The following is a 20197-nucleotide window of genomic DNA, read 5'->3' on the forward strand; positions in this document are numbered from 1 at the left end:
AAAAAAAAAAAAAAAAAAGGAGAAAAAAGTGAGAGGCCACATAGTAGAGTGGTTAAAAGTGTACCTGGTTCAACTGGATCTGCTGCTTACTAGCTATGTGATGTTGGGCAAGTTGCTTAACCTCTCTGAAGCTCATTTCCCCCCATCTATAGGAAGTAAAGGAGCAAGAGATGATGGAAGGAAAGGAAGTTGGTTTAATGGGGGAAATGTATGCCTGATGATTGGATACTTAAGTGGGAAGCTTGGTATATAGGCAGGTAGATGAATGGGTGGTAGGTTATAGGGCGAGTGGAATGGTAGACGGATGGTGTAAGTGAGAGGGTGGATGGATGAATGGATAGTTGGATGGATGATGGGTGGATAGGTAAATGGGGACAATAATCTATCTCATAGCGTGTTACGAGCATCAAAGGAGTGACAGCACAGTCGTTGGCACTAAGTAAGTGCTTTGAATTATATAATATATGGAGCCACCTTGATAACAGTAACCATATTTCCTGGAGGAAAAATCCAGACACCCAGATGGTGTAAGCAGAAAAGAGCATTTGATGTCTGGGTAGGCTGGGGGGTCGGGGTGAGGTGGGGGGTATGTGACTTTAACAGAGGCTGAGGGCTATCACAGTGGTCCAGACTCTGCCCTGCCCATGTTGTACTCACAATCCAGTTGGGCTGATGAGTAAAAGTCTCAGGGCAGGGTGACAAGGGTGACAATGAGAGGTACACATAGGACTGTGGAAACCCCAGTGCTGGGGTCATCAGGAAAGGCTTCTAGGAGGGGGTGACATTTGAGATGGGTCTTGAAGGATGTGTATGAGTGTCCTGGGCAGGTCAGAAGGGTGAGGAATGTTGCAGGGAGAGGAACGCCTTGAGTGCTGGACTGCAGAGTGGGAGGTCTGTCCAAGGGGCAGAGGAGAGGTGCAAAATATTTAGCAACCGCTCAGAAGGGGTGCCTACTGTAAACACCTGGGGTGCCTGGGCTCCTGCCTCCCTTAGCCAGCCCGAGGCGGGTCCCGGAAGTAACTGCCTACCTGAGTGTGTCTCCTCTTCTTTAAAATGGCTATGGCAAGGGGGACTTCCCTGGTGGCGCAGTGATTGAGAATCCACCTGCCAATGCAGGGGACATGGGTTCGAGCCCTGGTCCGGAAAGATCCCACATGCCGCCGAGCAACTAAGCTCATGCGCCACAACTACTGAGCCTGTGCTCTAGAGCCCGCAAGCCACAACTACTGAGCCTGCGTGCCACAACTACTAAAGCCTGCGCGCCTAGAGCCTGTGCTCCACAACAAGAGAAGCCACCGCAATGAGAAACCCGCGCACCACAACAAAGACCGAAAGCAGCCAAAAATAAATATAAATAAATAAATTTATAAAAAAGTTAAAAAGCATTGGACAAATGCTGGCTGTGAGAGGCAGCCTGGTGTATCAGGAAGGCTCAAGGGCAATAGAAGTGAGTTCAATTTCTGACTCGCTGTGTGACCTTGGCCAAGTCACCTAACCTCTCAGAGCTTCAGTTTCCTTCTGTATAAAATGGGACCAGTAAGAGTAACAGGCATCCCTCAGGGTTGTTGTGAGGACTGACTGAGCTCTTCTGTGTGCAGGGCCATTCCCGTCCCCGCTTCCCTTTTTTCCCTTCCCCAGAAAGCCCTGGTGTTCATTTACCGCCCACCCTGCCCCCCAAGCAACCCCTTCCCAGACCCCCATCCATCATCCTGTCCTTTGTGGAGGTTAAGTGGGTCCCCAAGCAGCGAATCCAAACTCTCCCAAAGCCCCGGCCGCACAATGCGGCCTGCTGTTAGCGAGCACCCCGGCTGGCCCGGAGGATTGGGTTTCAGCCAGGCGGCCGGCGCTGGCGGATGCCCAGGCCAGCGGTGGGCAGGCGGGGGACAGCGTGGAGGAGCCGGCGTCGTGGGGACTCCTCCGGCCAGGCCTGAGAAAACAAGAACAGGCTCCAGGCAGGCAACCGAGGCAGAGAAGGGCCTCCGAGCGGCAGGAGCACGAGGAGGGGTATGTGCCGGGAGAGTCGCTGGGCAGAAGGATTTTACATTAGCTGGGTCCCCTTTCCGTGAGCCTGGGGGCGGAGCAGGGGGGCCGAGCCGGAAAAATACCATGCTGCCTCTTGGCAGATTTCACCTTATAAGATCCATAGCCTTCTCAGGGCTGCTCTGGCATCACCACCCCCTACTTGTTTGCTTTGGACCAGTGACCCCAAGACCCTCTTAGCCGCTGTTCCTCACCTGGTTTTCAGAGGAGAGGCCACGGGAAACCCAGTTGGGCTGATGGTTCAAATCCAGCTTTGCTGCTTTTTGGCTGTGTGTCTTTAGGCAGGTCTCTTAGCCTTTCTGAGCTCAGTTTTCTCATCTGTACAATGAGGATAACAGTGCAAGCCTTGCAGGGTGTGCAGAGTGTTTGCTCAAGACCTGGCATTGAGGGCGTGGTACATGAACGCTCTGATTTTTTCCTCTCCCATTTGCGAGGCATCATAGCCTGGTAGTTTCTGGGCTCAGACTGAACAGGTCCCATCCTGCCCTGCCCCTTACTGGCTGTGTGGCCTTGGGGGAGTCCTTGATCTCTCCAAGCCTTGGCTTCTCCATTACTTGCTCTGGGCTGTCAATGAGACAGGGTCAGTGAAGCCCACTGTCTTCCTCTGTGAGTGTTAGTGATTTTCACTGTTGCCTTCGTATGGCCCAGCCTTCGCGTTTTATAAAAACCTTTGCACCCAGTTCCTCCTTGGATCCTCTAAGCAACTCTGTGAGGTACACAGAGTGAGGATGTTGTGATCCCCATTTAATAGATGAAGAGACTGAGGCTCAGAAAGGTGAAGTGACTTTGCCAAATTACCTAGCTTATCAATGGCCTTGAACTTTTATCTGCTGATTCCTGACTGTGGCCGCCTCTTAGAATTCTAATGTGCGTTGTGGAAAGAATGCTCCAACTCCCAGCCATTGATAGCCCAGGTCTGGCCTCCAGGCTGTGGCTAGCATCTCACCAGGCTGTGGTGGGGTAGACGGGCTTGTGTTTGAATCACCTCAGCCTCATTGGCCCCACCAGGGAGCAGCCAGAGCTGCTGGGAAGGGTTCAGAGCAGCATCTGAGGCTTGGGTCATGTGCCAGGCTGATGGGCTGCCTGGGCTGTGGGCTGCTGGCCAGTCTGGGGCAAAGACCCCAGGGAATAGCTACGAGGATCTTCAGGCTCGACCATGTTCTCAGGGCAAACCATGTCACTACTCTCCTCTGGAACCCTCTATAGCTCCCCATTGCCCCATTTTGTATCTTTAGGACAAGATTCAAACTCCTTAGCTCCACATTTGAAGCCTTACAGGTCTGGCCCCATTCCAAGCTACCAGATCCATCCACAAAGCATTTTGCTCCCAATCCATGGGACAGACACTCTAGCATGATGCAGTGGTTAAGAACATGGGCTTTGGTGCAAGGCAGATGCAGCTCCACCACTGCCCAGCCAAGAAAACCTTGAACAATCTCTCCTAACTTTAGTTTTCCCATCTGTAAAGGGAGATTCAGTAAAGTACCTACTTTATCAATAGTTACGATGCCATGAGATAATGAATGGCAAACCCTTAGCCCAGAGCCCTGCATTGAGACCCAGTCCTCAGGTTTTACTGTTGCCCAAACTGCCCCTCAAGTTTCATACCTCCGTGCCTTTGATTCTGTCATGCCCTTTACATGGCATGCCCTTCCCCTCTTCTCCCAGCTCAAATGCCACCTCCTTTGAGATGCCTTCGCTGATTCCCTGGTCAAAGCTAATCCTTTCTTCCCTTGGGTCTCCTGGCTCGCGGCCCGGACCAGCTGTTTCACTCTGCCTCTCCCTGTCGAAAGTTCACATGTCAGGCACTAGTCTGGAAACTCCTTGAGGGAAGGACCTGCTCACCTGTTTCTGTGTCCCCAGTGCTCAGCACAGGGCCTGGCTCACAGGAGATAGAGTAGATGTGTGTTGAATGACCATGATCTTGTTACTTAACCCAGGAGAACTCAGGGACAGCTGCCAGGAAGAAAGAGCCTTTGAGTTAAGTTTTGGAAGAGAAGTTAGCCAGGCTATAAAGCTGGAAGGGCCAGGCATTCCAAGCAGGAAAATTGGGAACAGTCAAGTCACCAAGGCCCAAGGAAACATAGTACCTTCTGCAAGCAGAAGGAAATGCAGGATGGCTGGACACTGCTGGAAGTTAATTAGCTGGCCCAGCCAGCAGGGGCCTTGAATGCATTGTTGAGGAGCTAGCACTTTATCTCGCTGACAGTGGGAGCTCTGAAGGGCATTAAGCTCAGTTAAGACATGATCAGACATGGGCTTTAGAAACCTCACCCAGCTTCCATGTGCAGATCGAATATGTCTACTGTGTATCAGAACCAGTTCTCAGTGCTAAGGTTACAGTGGTGAGGGAAGCAGACACAGAACTCCCCCAGAAGGAGGACCCAGGGAGACTGGAGATCAACAGGACTCACGTACATGATGTCACTTAATTCTCACGTGACCCATTTTACAGATGGGGAAACTGAGGCCCAGAGAGGAGGACGATCTTGCCTGCAGTCACACACTAGAACTTGCCAGAACCAAGGTTCTAGCGTAGACAGTCTGCCCCACTCCCCTGCTGCCCTCCCCCCTCTTTCCCCTCCTGTCCTTACATAGGGCCATATACAGGGAGAGCATACAAAAAGTCCTGGTGTGTGTGTGTGTGTGTGCACGTGTGTATGTGTGTGTGTTTTAAGGCTGTAGCTGCAGCCTCCTAAAAATAACACAGAGGAAGAATGAGACATGTGGGTTCAAATCCTAGCCCTGCCTGTGAGCCTTTGTGCAGGCCGCTTCACCTCTCTGATGTCAGTTTCCACATCTGAAAAATGGGGCTAATAGTGTGTACCCCACTGGTTGCCATGAGCCTGAGGCGATACTTAGAGTGCCCAGCTCATTGCCTGGCACATGGTAGGCATTTAATGAATGTTCCTCCTCGTGTCTTTGGAACTCTCACCTACTGTCATTAGTGCAGATGAACAGTATCTGTGGCCCTAGAGAAGTATGACCCAAGAGGGGGGTCAGACAGAGCTGACCAGGGGTGGGTTGGGGAGCAGAGGGCGACCACCCACCCCAGCCTGAAAACAGAGCCCCGCAAAGCCACCCTCCTGTTGGCCCAACGCTAACAACTTCATTGTGTCTCCCCTTTTAGCTCAAATATTTCTGAAATGCGCACTGCTCATTCACACATAGCCAGAGGGGTCTTCGGGCCTCCCCGGCCTGTGCAATTGGGGCCTCCTGATTGCTTCCTTCTGTGCAGTCTCCAGGAAGCAGAGGGGGTGCGGGAGCAGTGGGGCAAGGGCCAGAGCCGCTCCCAGGGCCCAGACCCTGTTTTCCCATCAAGAAAGGCACTCTGGGCTGGTGGCTGGAGGCCCTGGTTCCAGCTTTCAGCTGGATGCTAAGAATCTTGTCCACAGAGCCTCAGTTTCCTCATCTTTCTACTGGGATTTTTTAATGGTCACTTAGAGCATCCAGGGCTTGGGAACTGGACATTTGCAGGGCTAGCTGGGGTGGGAGTGCCCAGAGGTGAGTGGAAGGGCAGTGTCAGGCAGGATGGGGGGTGTGGATGGCACCAGAGGGGCTGGGAAAGATGTGGGCAGGTGGGTGTGGTCCAGCAAGGGGGCCTCGGAGAGCCGCTAACCTTTACTGGGCGGTTCCTGCTCCAACTCTCCAGCTCAGTCCTCAGCTCCCATCACTCCCTGCCCCCCACACATCTATTCCCACAGACCATGCTGTTGTCTCCTCCGTACCTTTGCCTCTGTTGTCCCTTCTGCCTTGCACAACCTCCCCACTCAGCCTCTCCTAACTCCCTCCTAACTCATTCTTCAAGCCTTTATCCATGTCACTTCCTCCAAGAAGCTGTCCTTGCATTGTTTGTTTTCTTCTCCTTCCGTACCCGATTCCCATCACACACAGTACCCCATACACATTCCCGTTGCGGTCTTTGTCACATCATGTGGTGATTAATCAATCATCTGTGTACAACAAAAATGGCTTCCCCTGCACGCAGGATTGTCATTGTCACAGTGGGGATGGGGATGGGGACATTTCCAGCAGTTCACAGGCAGCTTGGTGGAGCCTAGTGGTCCCCAAACTGTAGGAAGTGAGACGATGTTAGCTAGTTTGCAGACGAACATTTTTAATTGTAATGGTCTTATGTTTATTTTCCTTCCTTTTATGGCCAGTGATATTGGTTTCCCATTTGTAATAATGATAATTTTTTTCCTCTTTAAAATGCACTTAAGAGAAAAAAAAAGAGTCAGAAGAAACTTTGTAATTAAATAACAGTGCAGGCTGTAGGTGGAAACAGCTGAAGCCATGGATGGTGTCCTGATGGAGCATGTGTTCAAGCCCTACAGTTTTAGGGGAGGGAAAGGGATTTCAGCCTTCAACTGAAGACCTACTAAGTGTGAAGCCCTGTGCTGGGTCTTGGGGCAGGTAAAGAAGGTGTAGAAGGGGAGAAGATCAGAAGGAACAGTGTGTGTGAGAGAGTGCCAAAGAGTCTGCAGCTGGAGCACCGCATGTGAATGGAATAGTTGTGTGACCTTGGGCAAGTTCCTAAGCCTTTGTAAGCCTCACTTTTCCCATCTGTAAAATGGGACAGTATCAACTATCCCTTGGCAGCATTGTGAGAATGTTGGTGAGGGTTTCTGGCTCCTAATGGACAGAGTCTCTGTCTCAGTGAACATGAGTTCTCTCCCTCTGTAGATTTTTGAGATCAGAGGAGCAAAGTCTGGGGTGTTACAGGGAGGAGGGAAGTGCTGGTGATGGAAACAGGGCTTGGCTTTTTGAACCCACCCAGGTTCCTGAGGCAAGAACTACTGACCGCAGATTCCCCGGGAAACGAGTTTGACTTTGGGGCCTGGTTTGAGAGGAACAAAGAGGAAACCAGGGCATCCCAGGAAAGCAGCATCAGACGGACCAGGAGGGGCTCCCCAGAGGCTGCGGCCCTTGAGCGAGAGGCTGATGTTTGTCAGATGTTGGCAAGCATGGTCTGGGGTGTGGCGGGAGCTGCTTGGACTCGCCTTCGCTTGCAGGGGCCACCTAATGAGCCCAAAGGAAACGGTGGGTGTGTGCAGGCACTGGGTCGGCCAAAAAGCACCACATTCAATCTAAGAAATAATAACTGCCACTTATTGATGATCTGCTTTGCGCTGGGCTGCAAGCTAATAGACCTTCCGTCTCCTTGCATCCTCCTGTCCACCCTCGGAGGGTATTACGGCCATTCTCCAGGTGAGGAAACTGAGGCTTAGAAAGGTTGCCTGTCGAAGGTTACAAGGCAAGTGGGTGACAGAGCGGGTATTGGAATTGAAGTCTGACCTCCCGACCCCAGTTGGTCTGCTCTGCTTAGCTGCCTCTTTTGCAGAGGGTGGAGGGAGGTGTCGACATGGAAAGGCAAAAGGCCAAGGGGAAGTTGTAGGGAGAACACCCCGGGGTTCCCTCCTGCCACGGCCCCAGGGTAACAGCTTTCCCAGAGGCAGCCTTCAAGGCAGAGCCCAGGATCAGCTTGGTGAGAAGGGAGCCCAGGAGGTGCCAGCCTTCAGTGTCCTTCCCAGGGGACATGCAAGCTGGACCCTCCTCTTAGCCCCTTCTTGCTGTGAACCAGCCTGCCCATGGACTTCCTGTCCTTCTGAGATCCTCCCCTTGCTGGTTCCAGATGTGGTGGGATGCTGAGCCGGGGAGGGCAGTGGAACCCCCAAGCCTGAGCTCCCTGGGAGCCCAGAGTTTGAGGACCAGCCTTTAGTGTGTGACTTTTGGCAAGTCATTTGCCCACTCTGGGCCTGAGTTTCCACCCAGGCGATGAGGATGTCAGTTCACAGGCCCTCCTCTGGGCTGTGGAATCCTCTAGTGCTTGGCCTCTGGGTCAGCCCAAGAATCCAGCCAAGGGGTGGGGCCACCTGCTTGGCGGCTTGCATCCCCCGCCCAACCCCTTTCTGGTCCCAAGCAGAGTCTCCTCTCTCCCTTGTTCCACACGGCTCCCAGCAGCTGTTCCTCGGGCCCAGGCAGAGAGCCCGGCTTGGCGCGTCTCTGGCTGAGGCCGATGAGAGAAAACAGGTTAAAAGTTCAGCCCTTGTTCTCTCCAGGAGGAAAAATCTGTAGCATTCGGAGTGTGAAAAGGAACCCTTTTTTTCAGCTCCAAAGCAGCACAATACAACTTCCCTCCAATTTGCCATCAGAAAGATGCCCTTGGCACTGGACTCCACTGTCCCTGGCACCCTCCTCCCCCCTCACCAGCCCCCAGTGCAAAGGGACACAGTGACCGCAAACACAAGCCACAGGCGGTCATGAGGACACTGCCACATCCTCTCTTGTCAGCTCACAGGTCTGACTGGGGTCGCCTCTGGCTAAACGCTTCCTTCTCTCCCACCCTCCCATCCATACCTCCCCTGCCCTAGTTCAAGACCTTGTTACTCCCATTTCGACCTTCACAGAGGCCTGGACACTGTGTACCCTGCCCCCACCCACTCTCTCTGCCTTAGTTCATCCAGCCCAGGCCATCAAACTAAGTGTCTAGAAGTTTATAGGGTAGGAAGCAGGAGACCCTCACCTCCCACTCTGCCACCAACTCCTGTGTGATCTTTAGGAAGTCTCTTCCCCTCTCTGTGCCTCAGTTGCCCTATTTCTAAAATGAGGCAGTTAGGCTAGACCAGGGATAGCATCTCAAATGGTGGGTGTTAGTTTCCTGGAGCACTGTGGTGAGAAGCATTGTGTAGCCACCGAGTGTGGGGATCGATTAGCGATGTGTCCTGGGCACAGAATTGGAGCATAGCAGCAAGCATGCCTCTCACTCACTCTCGCTGATCTAGGTGGTGTGGAAAGTCCAGCTGTGATCCTCTGGGTCTCTCCGCCTACCCTCGCATAACTATTTGTATTCATACCCCATCTCCACTACCAGACTGTGAACTGCTCCATGGTAGGGCTTTGCTATTCACCATTTTTTCCCTCAGGGTATCCAGTACAGTGCTTGGTACATAATGGGCATCAGGATATATCTGTTGATTGAATACTTGAGTAATTAAATCTTCTCAGTGCATTGCAGTTCAGTTCAAAAAGTATTTTGAATCCCCTGTGGCAGGAAGGGGGTAGAGGGAGGGGTGCTGAGCCTGATCTGGGGGTGATTGGGGATCTCTCTGGCCCTGTGGGTCTCCTTTGTCATTGGCTGTATGATTCTTTTCCTCCAGCTGCTGGAATAAGGGGAGGCAAGTGGGGCCTGGCTGGTTCAGAAGCTGATCTGAGTTTCCTGAACCCCCAGAGGGCAGGTGGTGATCTGGCCCCACTGGACACAGTGCTCACCCCTTAACACCCCTCCATCTCCAGGGCCCTATCCTAGGGGCAGAGTTGGCTGAACCCTAGGGGAGGGGGCCCAGGGATGAGGACACAATGGAGAACCCCAAGTTCCTGGAGAAGGGGGAAAGGTATCCCTCATAGGAGGTGTGGGCCAGAGGGCCAACGTGCGATAACTGATGCGGCTTGGCTGGGACCCAAGGGAGGCCCCTGTAAGGCCAACATTCCAGTTTCTGAGAATTTGATGCAAATGGAAAAGCGAACAGAACCCTAAGTCTGAAGTTAAAATTTGAGATTTCCTGAGGACTCTCTGAAGCCCATCCAGGAGACCCCAGATTAAGACCCTTCCCTACCAGTAAAGGAGCAGAGGGGCAATACCTAGGTTGGAGGGATGTGATTGGCTAAGAGGGTGGGGCATGACCATGTGTGAAAGGGCTGGAGTTGGACCTTAAGGGGTGGAGTCTAGAGGAATAGAATCAGATGATTGGCTGGAGTGTGTGAGTGGGCGGGATTATGGAGTGAGAGGCACGACCTAAAGGGAGGGTAGTCTATAGGGTTAGATCCAGATGATTGTTTGGAGCAATGGAAGTAGCCCTCTGTAGAGAAGGCCCTCAGGAGGTAGGTTCTTGGTGATTGACGGTGCTTCATAGGCAGCTCAGTGATGACTCTTTGCTGTCTCCACAGAAACGCTGATGGACTCAACCACAGCGACGGCGGAGCTGGGCTGGATTGTGCATCCTCCATCAGGGGTGAGTCAGTGGTCCTCAAACCCTGCCTGGTCTCCCAGGATACCTCGGGTTCTGCTGCAGGGCCCAGATGCCCCGCCTCCCCCGCCCCGCTGAATTCCAGCCCCTTCCCCTCCTTCAGGTCCCAGGGCGTGGCCTCTCATTGCCCCACCCTGCTGGTCCCCTACCATTGATGGAGTGCTAGTTACCATGACAACATGCTGGATGCTTTCAGACTAAACGGGAGGCTGAGGGAGTTCCCTGGCGGTCCAGTGGTTAGGACTCTGCGCTTCCACTGCCGAGGGCCTGGGTTTGATCCCTGGTTGGGAAACTAAGATCCCACAGGCCACACAGCGTGGCCAAAAAATAACAAACAAATAAATAAATAAAAGCGAGGCTGAGAAGTGGTACACACACTACCCCCATTTTATAGATGAGGAAGGTGAATTGTCATTTCCTGAGCACCCACTGGGTGTCGTACTATATCAAAGCATCTTTACATACATCATCTCCAGTCCTATGGGGAGGAATCCCCTCCATTTTACAGGTGCAGAAACTGAGGCTCGGAGAGCTATAGCCACCTGGCGGGGACCCTATGGCTAGTAAGTGATGAGGGCTCAGGTTTGCATCCAGGGCTGTGACTGAGTCTTCTGGGTCCCCGTAACACTAGGCTCCCCCTTCCTGAGCTCTTATCATCACACTGCCTTGGGTCCAGTGGTCTGAGCCCATGGAGGCTGTGAGCTTCCCAAGAACAAGATCAGGCACAATTTGAGATTCCTCTTTCTTCCCACAACAACCAGCTCAGCAGTTACATACAGACTGTGGGGTCAGACACTCCTGAAATTCTGTCCCAGTTCCGCCACTCACCAGCTGTGTAATTTGGGACCAGTTCCTTAACCTGTCTGAGCTTTAGTTTCCTCATCTGTAAAATGGTGATAATAATGTCTTCCTCATAGGACTGTTGTGAGGCTCTCCTGCAAAGTGTCTAGCACGGTGCCTGACATAGAGTGGGCTCCCAGTGACAGGTAGCTATAGTAACTCTCACCGTCATCAGTCAGTTCTAGTATCATTCCCTCCTCATCCCCCTGGTCTCTGGGGAGGGCTCTGGGCTCCCACAGCCCTTCCCTTCCCTTCCCCCCATCCCAGCTTCTCTGCTGGGACTCAGCTGCTGCCCCAAGGAGCTGCATCCCCCCACCCCCCTCAGGTCTGTGCTCTCAATAGGCAGGGCCCCAGGGTCAGGCCTCTTTCTGTGGCTCTTTCTTGTCACCAATTTTCCATCTGTGAAGGCGGCTGGGCGCACATCCCCACCCTGCCAGTAATGAGGCCAGGCTGGGCTGCAGGGCCCCCGGACGCAATTATTTGGGGTGTTTAGGCTGCAGGGCCTCTGCATGTTAATTAGAGAGAGGGGAGAAAGGCAGACTGCTCTAATTAAGTGCTCTAATTAAGTTCTGAAGAAGAGCAGTGATTGAAACAAGGGGCTGACTTTATCACATGGTGCCACCAAAAAAAAAAAAAATTAAATGCAACGTAGGGAGCTTCAGAGCCACCACTGAAGGAGTGGCTGGGCCAGCTCAGCCTTCCTCACGCACACTTGCCCTTCACAGCATCAGCCCTCCCTGGGCTGGCAAACACCACCCCGCCCTGTGCAGACTTGGCCTGGAGAATCTGAGAGAGGCAAAAGGACAAAGAACACCCACTTGAGAGTGACACCTCTCCCACCACTTGCCCCCGCCGCCCCCCAAAGTCACATTTGGCAGTTGGGGAAATAGAGGCCCAGAGAGGGGCAGTGACTTGCCTAAGGCCACACATCAAGTTAGCAGAGCTGGGACAAAACCCAGGACTCCTGGGCCACTGTTGGGTCCTCATGTTTCAAGACAGTGTGGGCAAGCATGGGTCTGGATCTGGGTCTGTGTCTGTGTGACCTGGGTCAGGTGACCTCACTTCTCTGGTCTCTACTCCATCATCTAAAGTAGAAATAACCCTACTTACCACATGTGATAATCATGACAAAGAAATGAGATCCTGTTACAGCACCCACCCTTGGCCCAGCATAGGTGAGTGGGGTACACTCTGCTGTTGGGTCTACCCCAGACGAAGCCAGACCAACACCAAGTGGGGCACAGGAGAAGGAGGGGACGGGTGGCCGATCCCAACAAGCTCTCAGTCCCACTGGGGAGACCAGACCAAGAGGGCCAGGAGTGCCCGGCACTTGTCCAGGCAGGTTGTCCCCGAGGGCCCAAGGGAGAGTCGGTGAATGCGAACACTGCAGCTGGAGGGAGAGCCCACGGCAAGAGGTTCCAGGGGATGGACAGAGAGACAAAAGATGCTCGAGGGGCCACAAAAGTGTGAACAGAGGCTCAGCCTGCGAGTGAGCTTGGCCTGTGAGCGTCTGTGGAGGGAACATGGCCTGTGCCCTTCCATTTCCAACTTTCCATGGCCCTGCCCAGCCCCTTCCAGCAGTGGAGCTTGGGAACTCGCAGCTGGGTGAGAGCCCAGGCTGGGGCCCAGTGAAGCGCCGAAGTGCGGACCCCAGGTGGGAAGGTGGGAAGGTGTCCCTCCAGGCACTGTCTTAGCCACTGAAGGCCCCAGAGCAGAGCTGCTCTCATGGGGGAAGGCCTTGTCTTCCTGTTATGGGGGTGAGGGCTCTTCTTCCACTGGACTGGGAATCCCCAAGGCCAAGGACTGTGTCTCCCTGATCAAACAGGGAGCTCCCGGCAGGCAGAAGTCCTGTGTCCCCCATCAGACTGGTAGCTCCCCAAACACAAGCTCTGTCTGCTTTCAGACAGGGTGGGCCTCTCCCTGGTTTCCCTTCCAGGTGGGAGCTTCCCAGGAACAGGGGCCACGTCTTCTTTATCAGATTAGTTACCCCTGGGGGTAAGGGTCACATCTCCCACGTTGACTAGGGCAATACCAAGAGCAGGGTGTGTGCCCTTCCCATCAGATTGGCGTGTCTCCCTCATAGACTAGGGGATTCCTCAGAGCCAAGGCTATGTCTCCCCCTCAGCTTAGAGTTCTCTGATGGTAAGCATCATGTCTCCATCATCAGACTGGAAGATCCCTTAGGTAGGGTCTGTGCCTCCCCCATTAGACTAGGAGGCCTCTGATGGTAGGTGTCCTGTCTACCCCCATCAGACTGGAGGATTCCCTAGGGAAGAGTCTGTGCCTCCCCTCTTAGACAGGGTGTTCCCTGGGGCTAAGCACCTACCTCCCCCACCTGACTAGCATTTCACCCGCAGTGGGAAGAGGTGAGTGGCTACGATGAGAACATGAACACGATCCGCACGTACCAGGTGTGCAATGTGTTTGAATCGAGCCAGAACAACTGGCTACGGACCAAGTTCATCCGGCGCCGTGGTGCCCATCGCATCCACGTAGAGATGAAGTTCTCGGTGCGTGACTGCAGCAGCATCCCCAGCGTGCCTGGCTCCTGCAAAGAGACCTTCAATCTCTATTACTATGAGGCCGATTTTGATTCGGCCACCAAGACCTTCCCCAACTGGATGGAGAACCCGTGGGTGAAGGTCGACACCATTGCCGCCGACGAGAGCTTCTCCCAGGTGGACCTTGGTGGCCGGGTCATGAAGATCAACACCGAGGTGCGGAGCTTCGGGCCCGTGTCCCGCAGTGGCTTCTACCTGGCCTTCCAGGACTATGGCGGCTGCATGTCTCTCATCGCTGTGCGTGTCTTCTACCGCAAGTGCCCCCGCATCATCCAGAACGGCGCCATCTTCCAGGAGACTCTGTCAGGGGCTGAGAGCACATCGCTGGTGGCTGCCCGGGGTAGCTGCATCGCCAACGCGGAGGAGGTGGACGTGCCCATCAAGCTCTACTGTAACGGGGACGGCGAGTGGCTGGTGCCCATCGGGCGCTGCATGTGCAAAGCGGGCTTCGAGGCCGTGGAGAATGGCACTGTTTGCCGAGGTAAGGGCCACAGCGGGGCAGGTGCCCCTGCAAGTGTGTGGAGGTGGTGTTGGCTGCAGACTTGAACCTGGCAGCTGGGAGGGGAGGCTGGTGAGCACAGAGGCCTGGAGCTGACCACGAGGCCCTCTGTGGCCAGGGTTTCCAAATCTACAGCCGTCGTTCAGCTTCTTAGAGGGAGGCATTAAACAGCACTTCTTGAATGGTGGTATGTGCACGTACTACAGGGGGTCTGCAGGCTGATTTTAGTTGAGGATAAATGTTTCTCATTTTAATTATTATGTAATGATGGCAGGTGGCACTTTATTTCTTCATTTACAAAAGTGATATGGTTTCCTTTTTAAGAAAATGTATAAGTCATAGTAAATAACATTTATAAGAGAACCTTCATTGAGCTTTTGCTGTATCAGTCAGTATAGGCCAGGCCACGCTGAAGTGACAAAACAATAAAAGTTTATTTCTCACTTAATGCTACATGTCCATTGTGAGTCAGCTTGGGATTCCTCCCTCTGGGAGCCAAGCAGATGGAGGTGCCACCATTTGGAATGTTGTGATCACCAGGGCAGAAGGAAGGAGCAAGTGACAGATTGTATATGGGATCTAAATCTTCCTCTCCGGAATGGCTCAGACATCACTCCTATGCACGTTTCAGTGGCCAAGGCAAGTGATGTGGTTACTTCCAATTCAAAGAGATGGGGAAGTGCAGCTCCACTGTGAGCCAGCCCTCCTGATTAACATTTTTACTGTGTGCTGAGCACTTTACATGTCTAACTCATTTAATCCTCACAAGAACCCTATGAAGGAAAGTGCCATTTTATAGGAAGAAATCACAGCTCATACACAGTTCATACAGTGAATAAGTGGAGGTAGCACAGAATCTTACCCAGGTAATGTAATTCCAAACTACCCTCTTAACCACTGTGCCCCTTAAGTTAATTTAAAGAAAAATATTAAGTAAACAGTAGTACAGGTAGTATTTGATTATGGCCAAGAGTCACAAAGGTGCTGTGTAAACATAAGAAGTTGTACGAGGTACTGCATGGTGGTGAGAAGGCTGGGAAGGTAGACAGACCTGGGTTCAAATTCCAGCCCTGCCGGTTACTAGTTGGATGTCCTGATCCGAGTTGTGAAACCCTCTTTCATAGGGTAGTTGTGAGGATTCAAGACCTTAAGACATGTAAAGCACTTTTGATGGCTTCTAGTATACAGTAAGAGGTTAATAAATGTTAACTAAATGAGATGCTACATATAAAGCCCAGCGTGGCACAGGTTCTCTGCAATGTGAGCTATGGTGGTGATGGTGGTGACGTAGGAGACTTGAAGCCTGCTTGTGCCACTTCCTCTTGCCTTCCCAATTGGAATTGGGTCCTGGGGTGTTCCAGTTGCCAGGCTACGAGTTTGGACCTTTTCCAGGGGCCTCGAAGAGCCAGTTAAAGTTTAGCCCAGGGTAATTGCAATGATCCTCACCTTTAAGAAATTTTGTCGCATCCACCATCTCCACGGCTCCTCCCTCCAGCCCTCTGAGGCAGCATTTTAAGGGTCCTGGGAGGATAAGTGGGTGTATAAGAGACAGGAGCAGTGGCCTGTGGGGAAGCTGCTGCAGTGATCTCAGGTGGTCATGGCTGCATGGACTGGGCGTCCACAGTGCTGGGGAAGAGGAGGGGTGCAGTCAAGGGATGTTTTGGCAGTGAATCAGATGAGATGTGGAGACAGATTGGAAAGGGAGGAGGGAGAGGAATCAGAGGGAACCAGGAATTCCAGCTTACAGGGCTGTGATGGTCTTGGAAAAGAAATGGGGGCATTGGGAGAAAAGGCTGGTTTCTTAGGGAAGACAACAAATCTGGTTTCCTTTACTTGAGTGTGAAAGCGCATAGCCCTGGGACATGGCAGGGCTGAGACAGGCCATGGGGAACAGAATCAGTCACTCATTGCTTATTGGTTATTCACTCATCAACCCTGTGCCTCCTCTGTGTCAGACCTTGTGCTAAGCACCAGGTAAGACAGAAGAGAATCCAACTATGGCCTTGCCTTCTAGGAGCTCACAGTCTAGCAGAGGAGACCGACTGTAAATGAACAAGGGTGGGAATGCATTAGACTTGTTTTAATAGGAACTGCTCAAGCTGAGGTGGGCACAGAAAAAGGGAAGGCTTCACAGAGGAGGTGACGTTGTAGCTGAGTCTTGGGAGAGGTATACCTTAGCCAGGTGGCCCAGTCCTTCTGGAGGTTGGATCAGCATCAACAGAGACCTGGGGACATGAATCAGTGTGCCTCATTAGGGGGACTGGTCAATTGTTTGGTGTGACTGTGGCTAAGGGTTCAAGGAGAGATGTAAGAAGAACTGTGGCTGGAGTGGTGCCCAGATGAAGAGGTGTATTAGTTATCTATTGCTGCATAACGAGTTAGCCCCAAATTTAGCAGCTTAGAACAACAAGCATGTATTTATTTATTTATTTATCTATCTATTTATTTATTTATTTATGGCTGCATTGGGTCTTCGTTGCTGCACAAGGGCTTTCTCTAGTTGTGGCAAGCAGGGGCTACTCTTCGTTGCAGTGCGCGGACTTCTCATTGCGATGGTTTCTCTTGTGGAGCATGGGCTTCAGTGAACAACAAGCATTTATTATCTCAGTTTCTTAGAGTCAGGAACCAGGCATGGCTTAGATGGGTGCCTTTGGCTCCAGGTCTCTCCTGAGGTTGCAGGCAGGCTGTCGGCTGGGGCTGCAGTTTCATCTGAAGGCTTGACCAGGGAGAGATCCGCTTCCACGTTCCCTCATGTGGTTGTTTGCAGGCCTCAGTCCCTCCCACATGGGCCTCTCACACGTGCAGTGGCTTCCCCCGAGCACATGATCCGAGAGAGGGAGCGTAAAAGAGAGAGCACCCAAGACAGAAGCCACAGTCTTTTTATAATCTCATCTCAGAAGTGACATCTCATTACTTCTGCTATATTCTCTTCATTAAAAGTGAGTCACCAAATTCAGTCCATGCTCCAGGGGAGGGAATTACACAGGGTGTAAATGCCAGGAGGTGGGGGTCCCTGGGGCCATGGCAGAGGTGGCCTGTCATAGGATCAGAGTCTGAGCTGCTTCTTGCAAGGGGTGAGAGTTCGAGGTAATGCTGGGGCAGAGTGTGTCCAGCGCTGGCTTCCCCCCTCCCCCCAACCCCCGGACGAGGACCAGCCCAGCCCAGCTGGCTACTGGATGTAAGTGGAGGCCAGTCAAGGTGTGATTAATGAGCTCAGGGAGCCAGAAGGACACCAGCTGCTGCTGTGGCATGTGTGCAGCCACCCAGATGTGGGGCTGCTTCAGCCCAAGTCCCACAGGCACCGGCCCCGCCAGCCCAGGACGTGTAGGAATGATGATTATTGCTCACATCTGGGTGGTTGGCAAAGTGCTTTCCCCATCTCCAGCTCAGGGATTCTCAGCCTTTACTATGCCTCAGGATCCGCTGGGAAGTTTATTAAAATGCAGATTCCTGGGTCTGGTGCAGACCTCTTCCCCAGGCCTGGTTCTGTGCCTCTGAGGTAGGGCCAAGAATCAACATTTTTAAACAAGCAGCACTGATGCTCCTATACCAGGACTATTAGCTCAGACACACAATGTGTTAACACATCCTTGGCCAGACCAAGCAGGACTCAAGGCCAGCCCCACCACCACCCCAGGGAGCATCCACCCTAAAGGGTGGGAGGGGACATTAGCAGAATCTCTGTGAGGGTGTGGTTTGGAAAGATCCATTTAATCTTGAAACAACATGATGGGAAAAGAATCCATTGCTTTCTCAGAGAAATACAAATTAGAGAAAACTTGACGGTGGGGGTGGGGGACGAGGGGGACTAGGTGAGTCCTCGTGGGGAATGGCAGCGATCCCAGGGGTGGGCAGTGGTGGCTAATGATGGACTGGGTGTTCCCAGTGCACTTGAGTGGTTCATGAAACTATGGACTAAACTGACTCAATCAGACCAACTTCCTCTAGTGCCTGTTTGTTGTGTGCAGGGCACAGTGGGGAGGGGAGGGGCTCGGAAAAGCCAATTAACCCCTCAACAAGCATGTATTGGGTACCCCCTGTGTGCCATTTAGCCCTCTAACAGATATTGATTGAGTTCCTTCTCTGAGCTAGGCACATGCCAGTGCTAGGGAACACAGATGTGAACAAGAGGGACACGTTCACTGCCCTCCCAGAGTTTTGGTCTGAGTGGGTGGATGGGGGAAGTTGGAGGAAATAAAGTTAATAAACAAATAAATAAAGTAGTTATAAACTGTGAGGAGTGAAAAGTAAAACATAGGGTACAACAAAAGAGATCAAAAGGAGGGTCTGCTTTAGCCAGGTGGTTCCGGGAAGGCTTCTTGGAAGAGGTGTCATTTGAGCTGACTGAGGCTGTCCTGGGATGGCTGGAGGAGAGCACCTGAGAGTCACGGTTTGGCTTCAAGTGGCTCCTGGGCAAGCAGAGCATTCAGACACAAGGGAACAAGGCAGAGCATGGTCCTTCCAGAAATGAAGTCTATCCAGGCAAAGTACTTTGAGAATACGAGGAAGAAGGCATCTTTTCCGACTGGGCATCTGGGAGGGCTTCAAGGAGGAGGTGGCATTTGAATTAGGCCTTGAAGAGTGAGTGGGATGTGAATGGGTGAAGGGAGGGGAGGAATTGTAGGTCGAGAAACTGCATGAATAAAGGCCCGAGGTGTGACCGTATAGGGCATGTTTGGTGGGTGTCCAAGGCCCTGGTGGGTGCAGGGCTGGGGCACGACTTTCTCCTTTTCATTCATCTATTCATGGTTCATTGAGTGCCTAATCTGGGGCTGCACTGGTCACTCAGACACCAGGTGGGAGATTCCTGGGACTTCCTTCAGAAGAACTCTGCCCCCTTCCCCTACCCCAGTCCCCAGCCTCCTCAGGATCACAGTTCCCACTGGGGCTTGCCACCAGCTGATTTGCTGGTGGGGGGTGAGGGAGGGGCAGGAGAGTGGCCTTGGAATTCCTCCTCTGCAGCAGCTGCTCCCACCCAAGCCCTGAGTCTGTTTGCCTGACTCTTTCCAGATGTTTATGGAATTGATTGTGAATGTGTCCCTGCCTCAGTTTCTCCAAGTTTGTCTCTGTATCCCTATTCCCCTTGGTCTCTCCTTCCCTACTGAAGCCCCTACTTGCTACTCACTGCCCATCAGTGGGAGCCCCCAGCCCAGCAACCGCGGGGGACCCTGCCCTCCTCTCTCCCCATGGCAGACGTGCGTCTATAACGGATCCAGAGACAGTTCCACAGTGAGCGTGATTGCCGTGATGCTATTGGGGTGTAATGGGATTTTTAATGTTTAGCTTGGACAGGGAGAGGGACTGCAAGCCAGCGGGTTAGGGGGGTGAGGGGGTGGGAGGTGCTTGCACACACATGTTGATCCGCTGGCTCCAACTCAGACTTCCCAGTTCCCAGCTGCCGGGCTTCTCCTCCCAGCCTCTCCCTCTCCTCCCCCTGCCCTGCTTGACAGCCCCTAACCCTGCTCTCTCCCCCCACCCATGGCCTCTCCTTGACCTTGGCCATGGAGACCTGTTTCTTCAAACCCCAGCCCTGCCTCTTGCTAGCTGTGTGACCTTGGGCAAGCAGTGGACCTTCTCCTGGTCTTTGTTTTCTCATCTGCAAAGCAGAGTAAACAGATGCACTGCTGTGCAGAGTAAATGAGAAAATACCTGGAAAAGTGTTAGAAAAATAAGGACTTTTACAAACACTGTCTTTCGCCTGTGGACTTTTTTTTTCTCCTGATGAGCTTTTTTATTTTGAGGAAAAAGCAACTTTTCCTTATCACAAAAGCAATACAGGTTATTTGTAGAATCTTTAGAAATTACTGATAAGCCAAAAGGAGAAAATTAAAATCACACAGAGAGTAACCACTGTTAACAGACTGGTGTGGATCCTTCTAGGTGTATTTAGATGTATTTAAACATATTGATTTTTTTAAAAAGAAAAAATAGATTCCTTCTGAGAATACATGAGGATTTTTGACTTATTAATATTTTGTGGGCATTTTTCCATGTCATGTTGGATCATCATTTGGGAAGGCTCTTAGAATTCCATAATAGATAGACGTACCATAATTTATTTACCAGTTCTCTAGTGATCCACATGTAGATTGCTTGCAGTTTTTCACTATCTTAAATGCTGGCATGGACTTCATTGTCCCTCTGCCTTTTTGCACTGCTGCTGGCATTTGTGTAGGATATGTCTCCAGGCACGGAATTGTAGGGTCAAAGGGTATGTACTTTTTTTGAGC

The 20197-nt window shown here is 52.2% G+C and overlaps 1 protein-coding gene across 4 annotated transcripts in view; it reads left to right on the forward strand.

Annotated features, from left to right (window-relative positions):
• EPHB2 (EPH receptor B2) overlaps window positions 1–20197 on the forward strand; it is a gene marked incomplete at both ends in the record, with an annotated part of 185769 nt that overhangs the window by 54222 nt on the left and 111350 nt on the right. For all 4 annotated transcript variants that reach the window (XM_079698729.1, XM_079698730.1, XM_079698731.1 and 1 more), the window contains 2 exons: window positions 9988–10052; window positions 13265–13949. In XM_079698729.1, coding sequence (XP_079554855.1) covers window positions 9988–10052; window positions 13265–13949 — 750 coding nt within the window. The remainder of the gene's footprint in view (window positions 1–9987; window positions 10053–13264; window positions 13950–20197) is intronic.

Source organism: Hyperoodon ampullatus (assembly GCF_949752795.1).
Source record: "Hyperoodon ampullatus genome assembly, chromosome: 2".
NCBI classification, from domain to species: Eukaryota; Metazoa; Chordata; class Mammalia; order Artiodactyla; family Ziphiidae; genus Hyperoodon; species Hyperoodon ampullatus.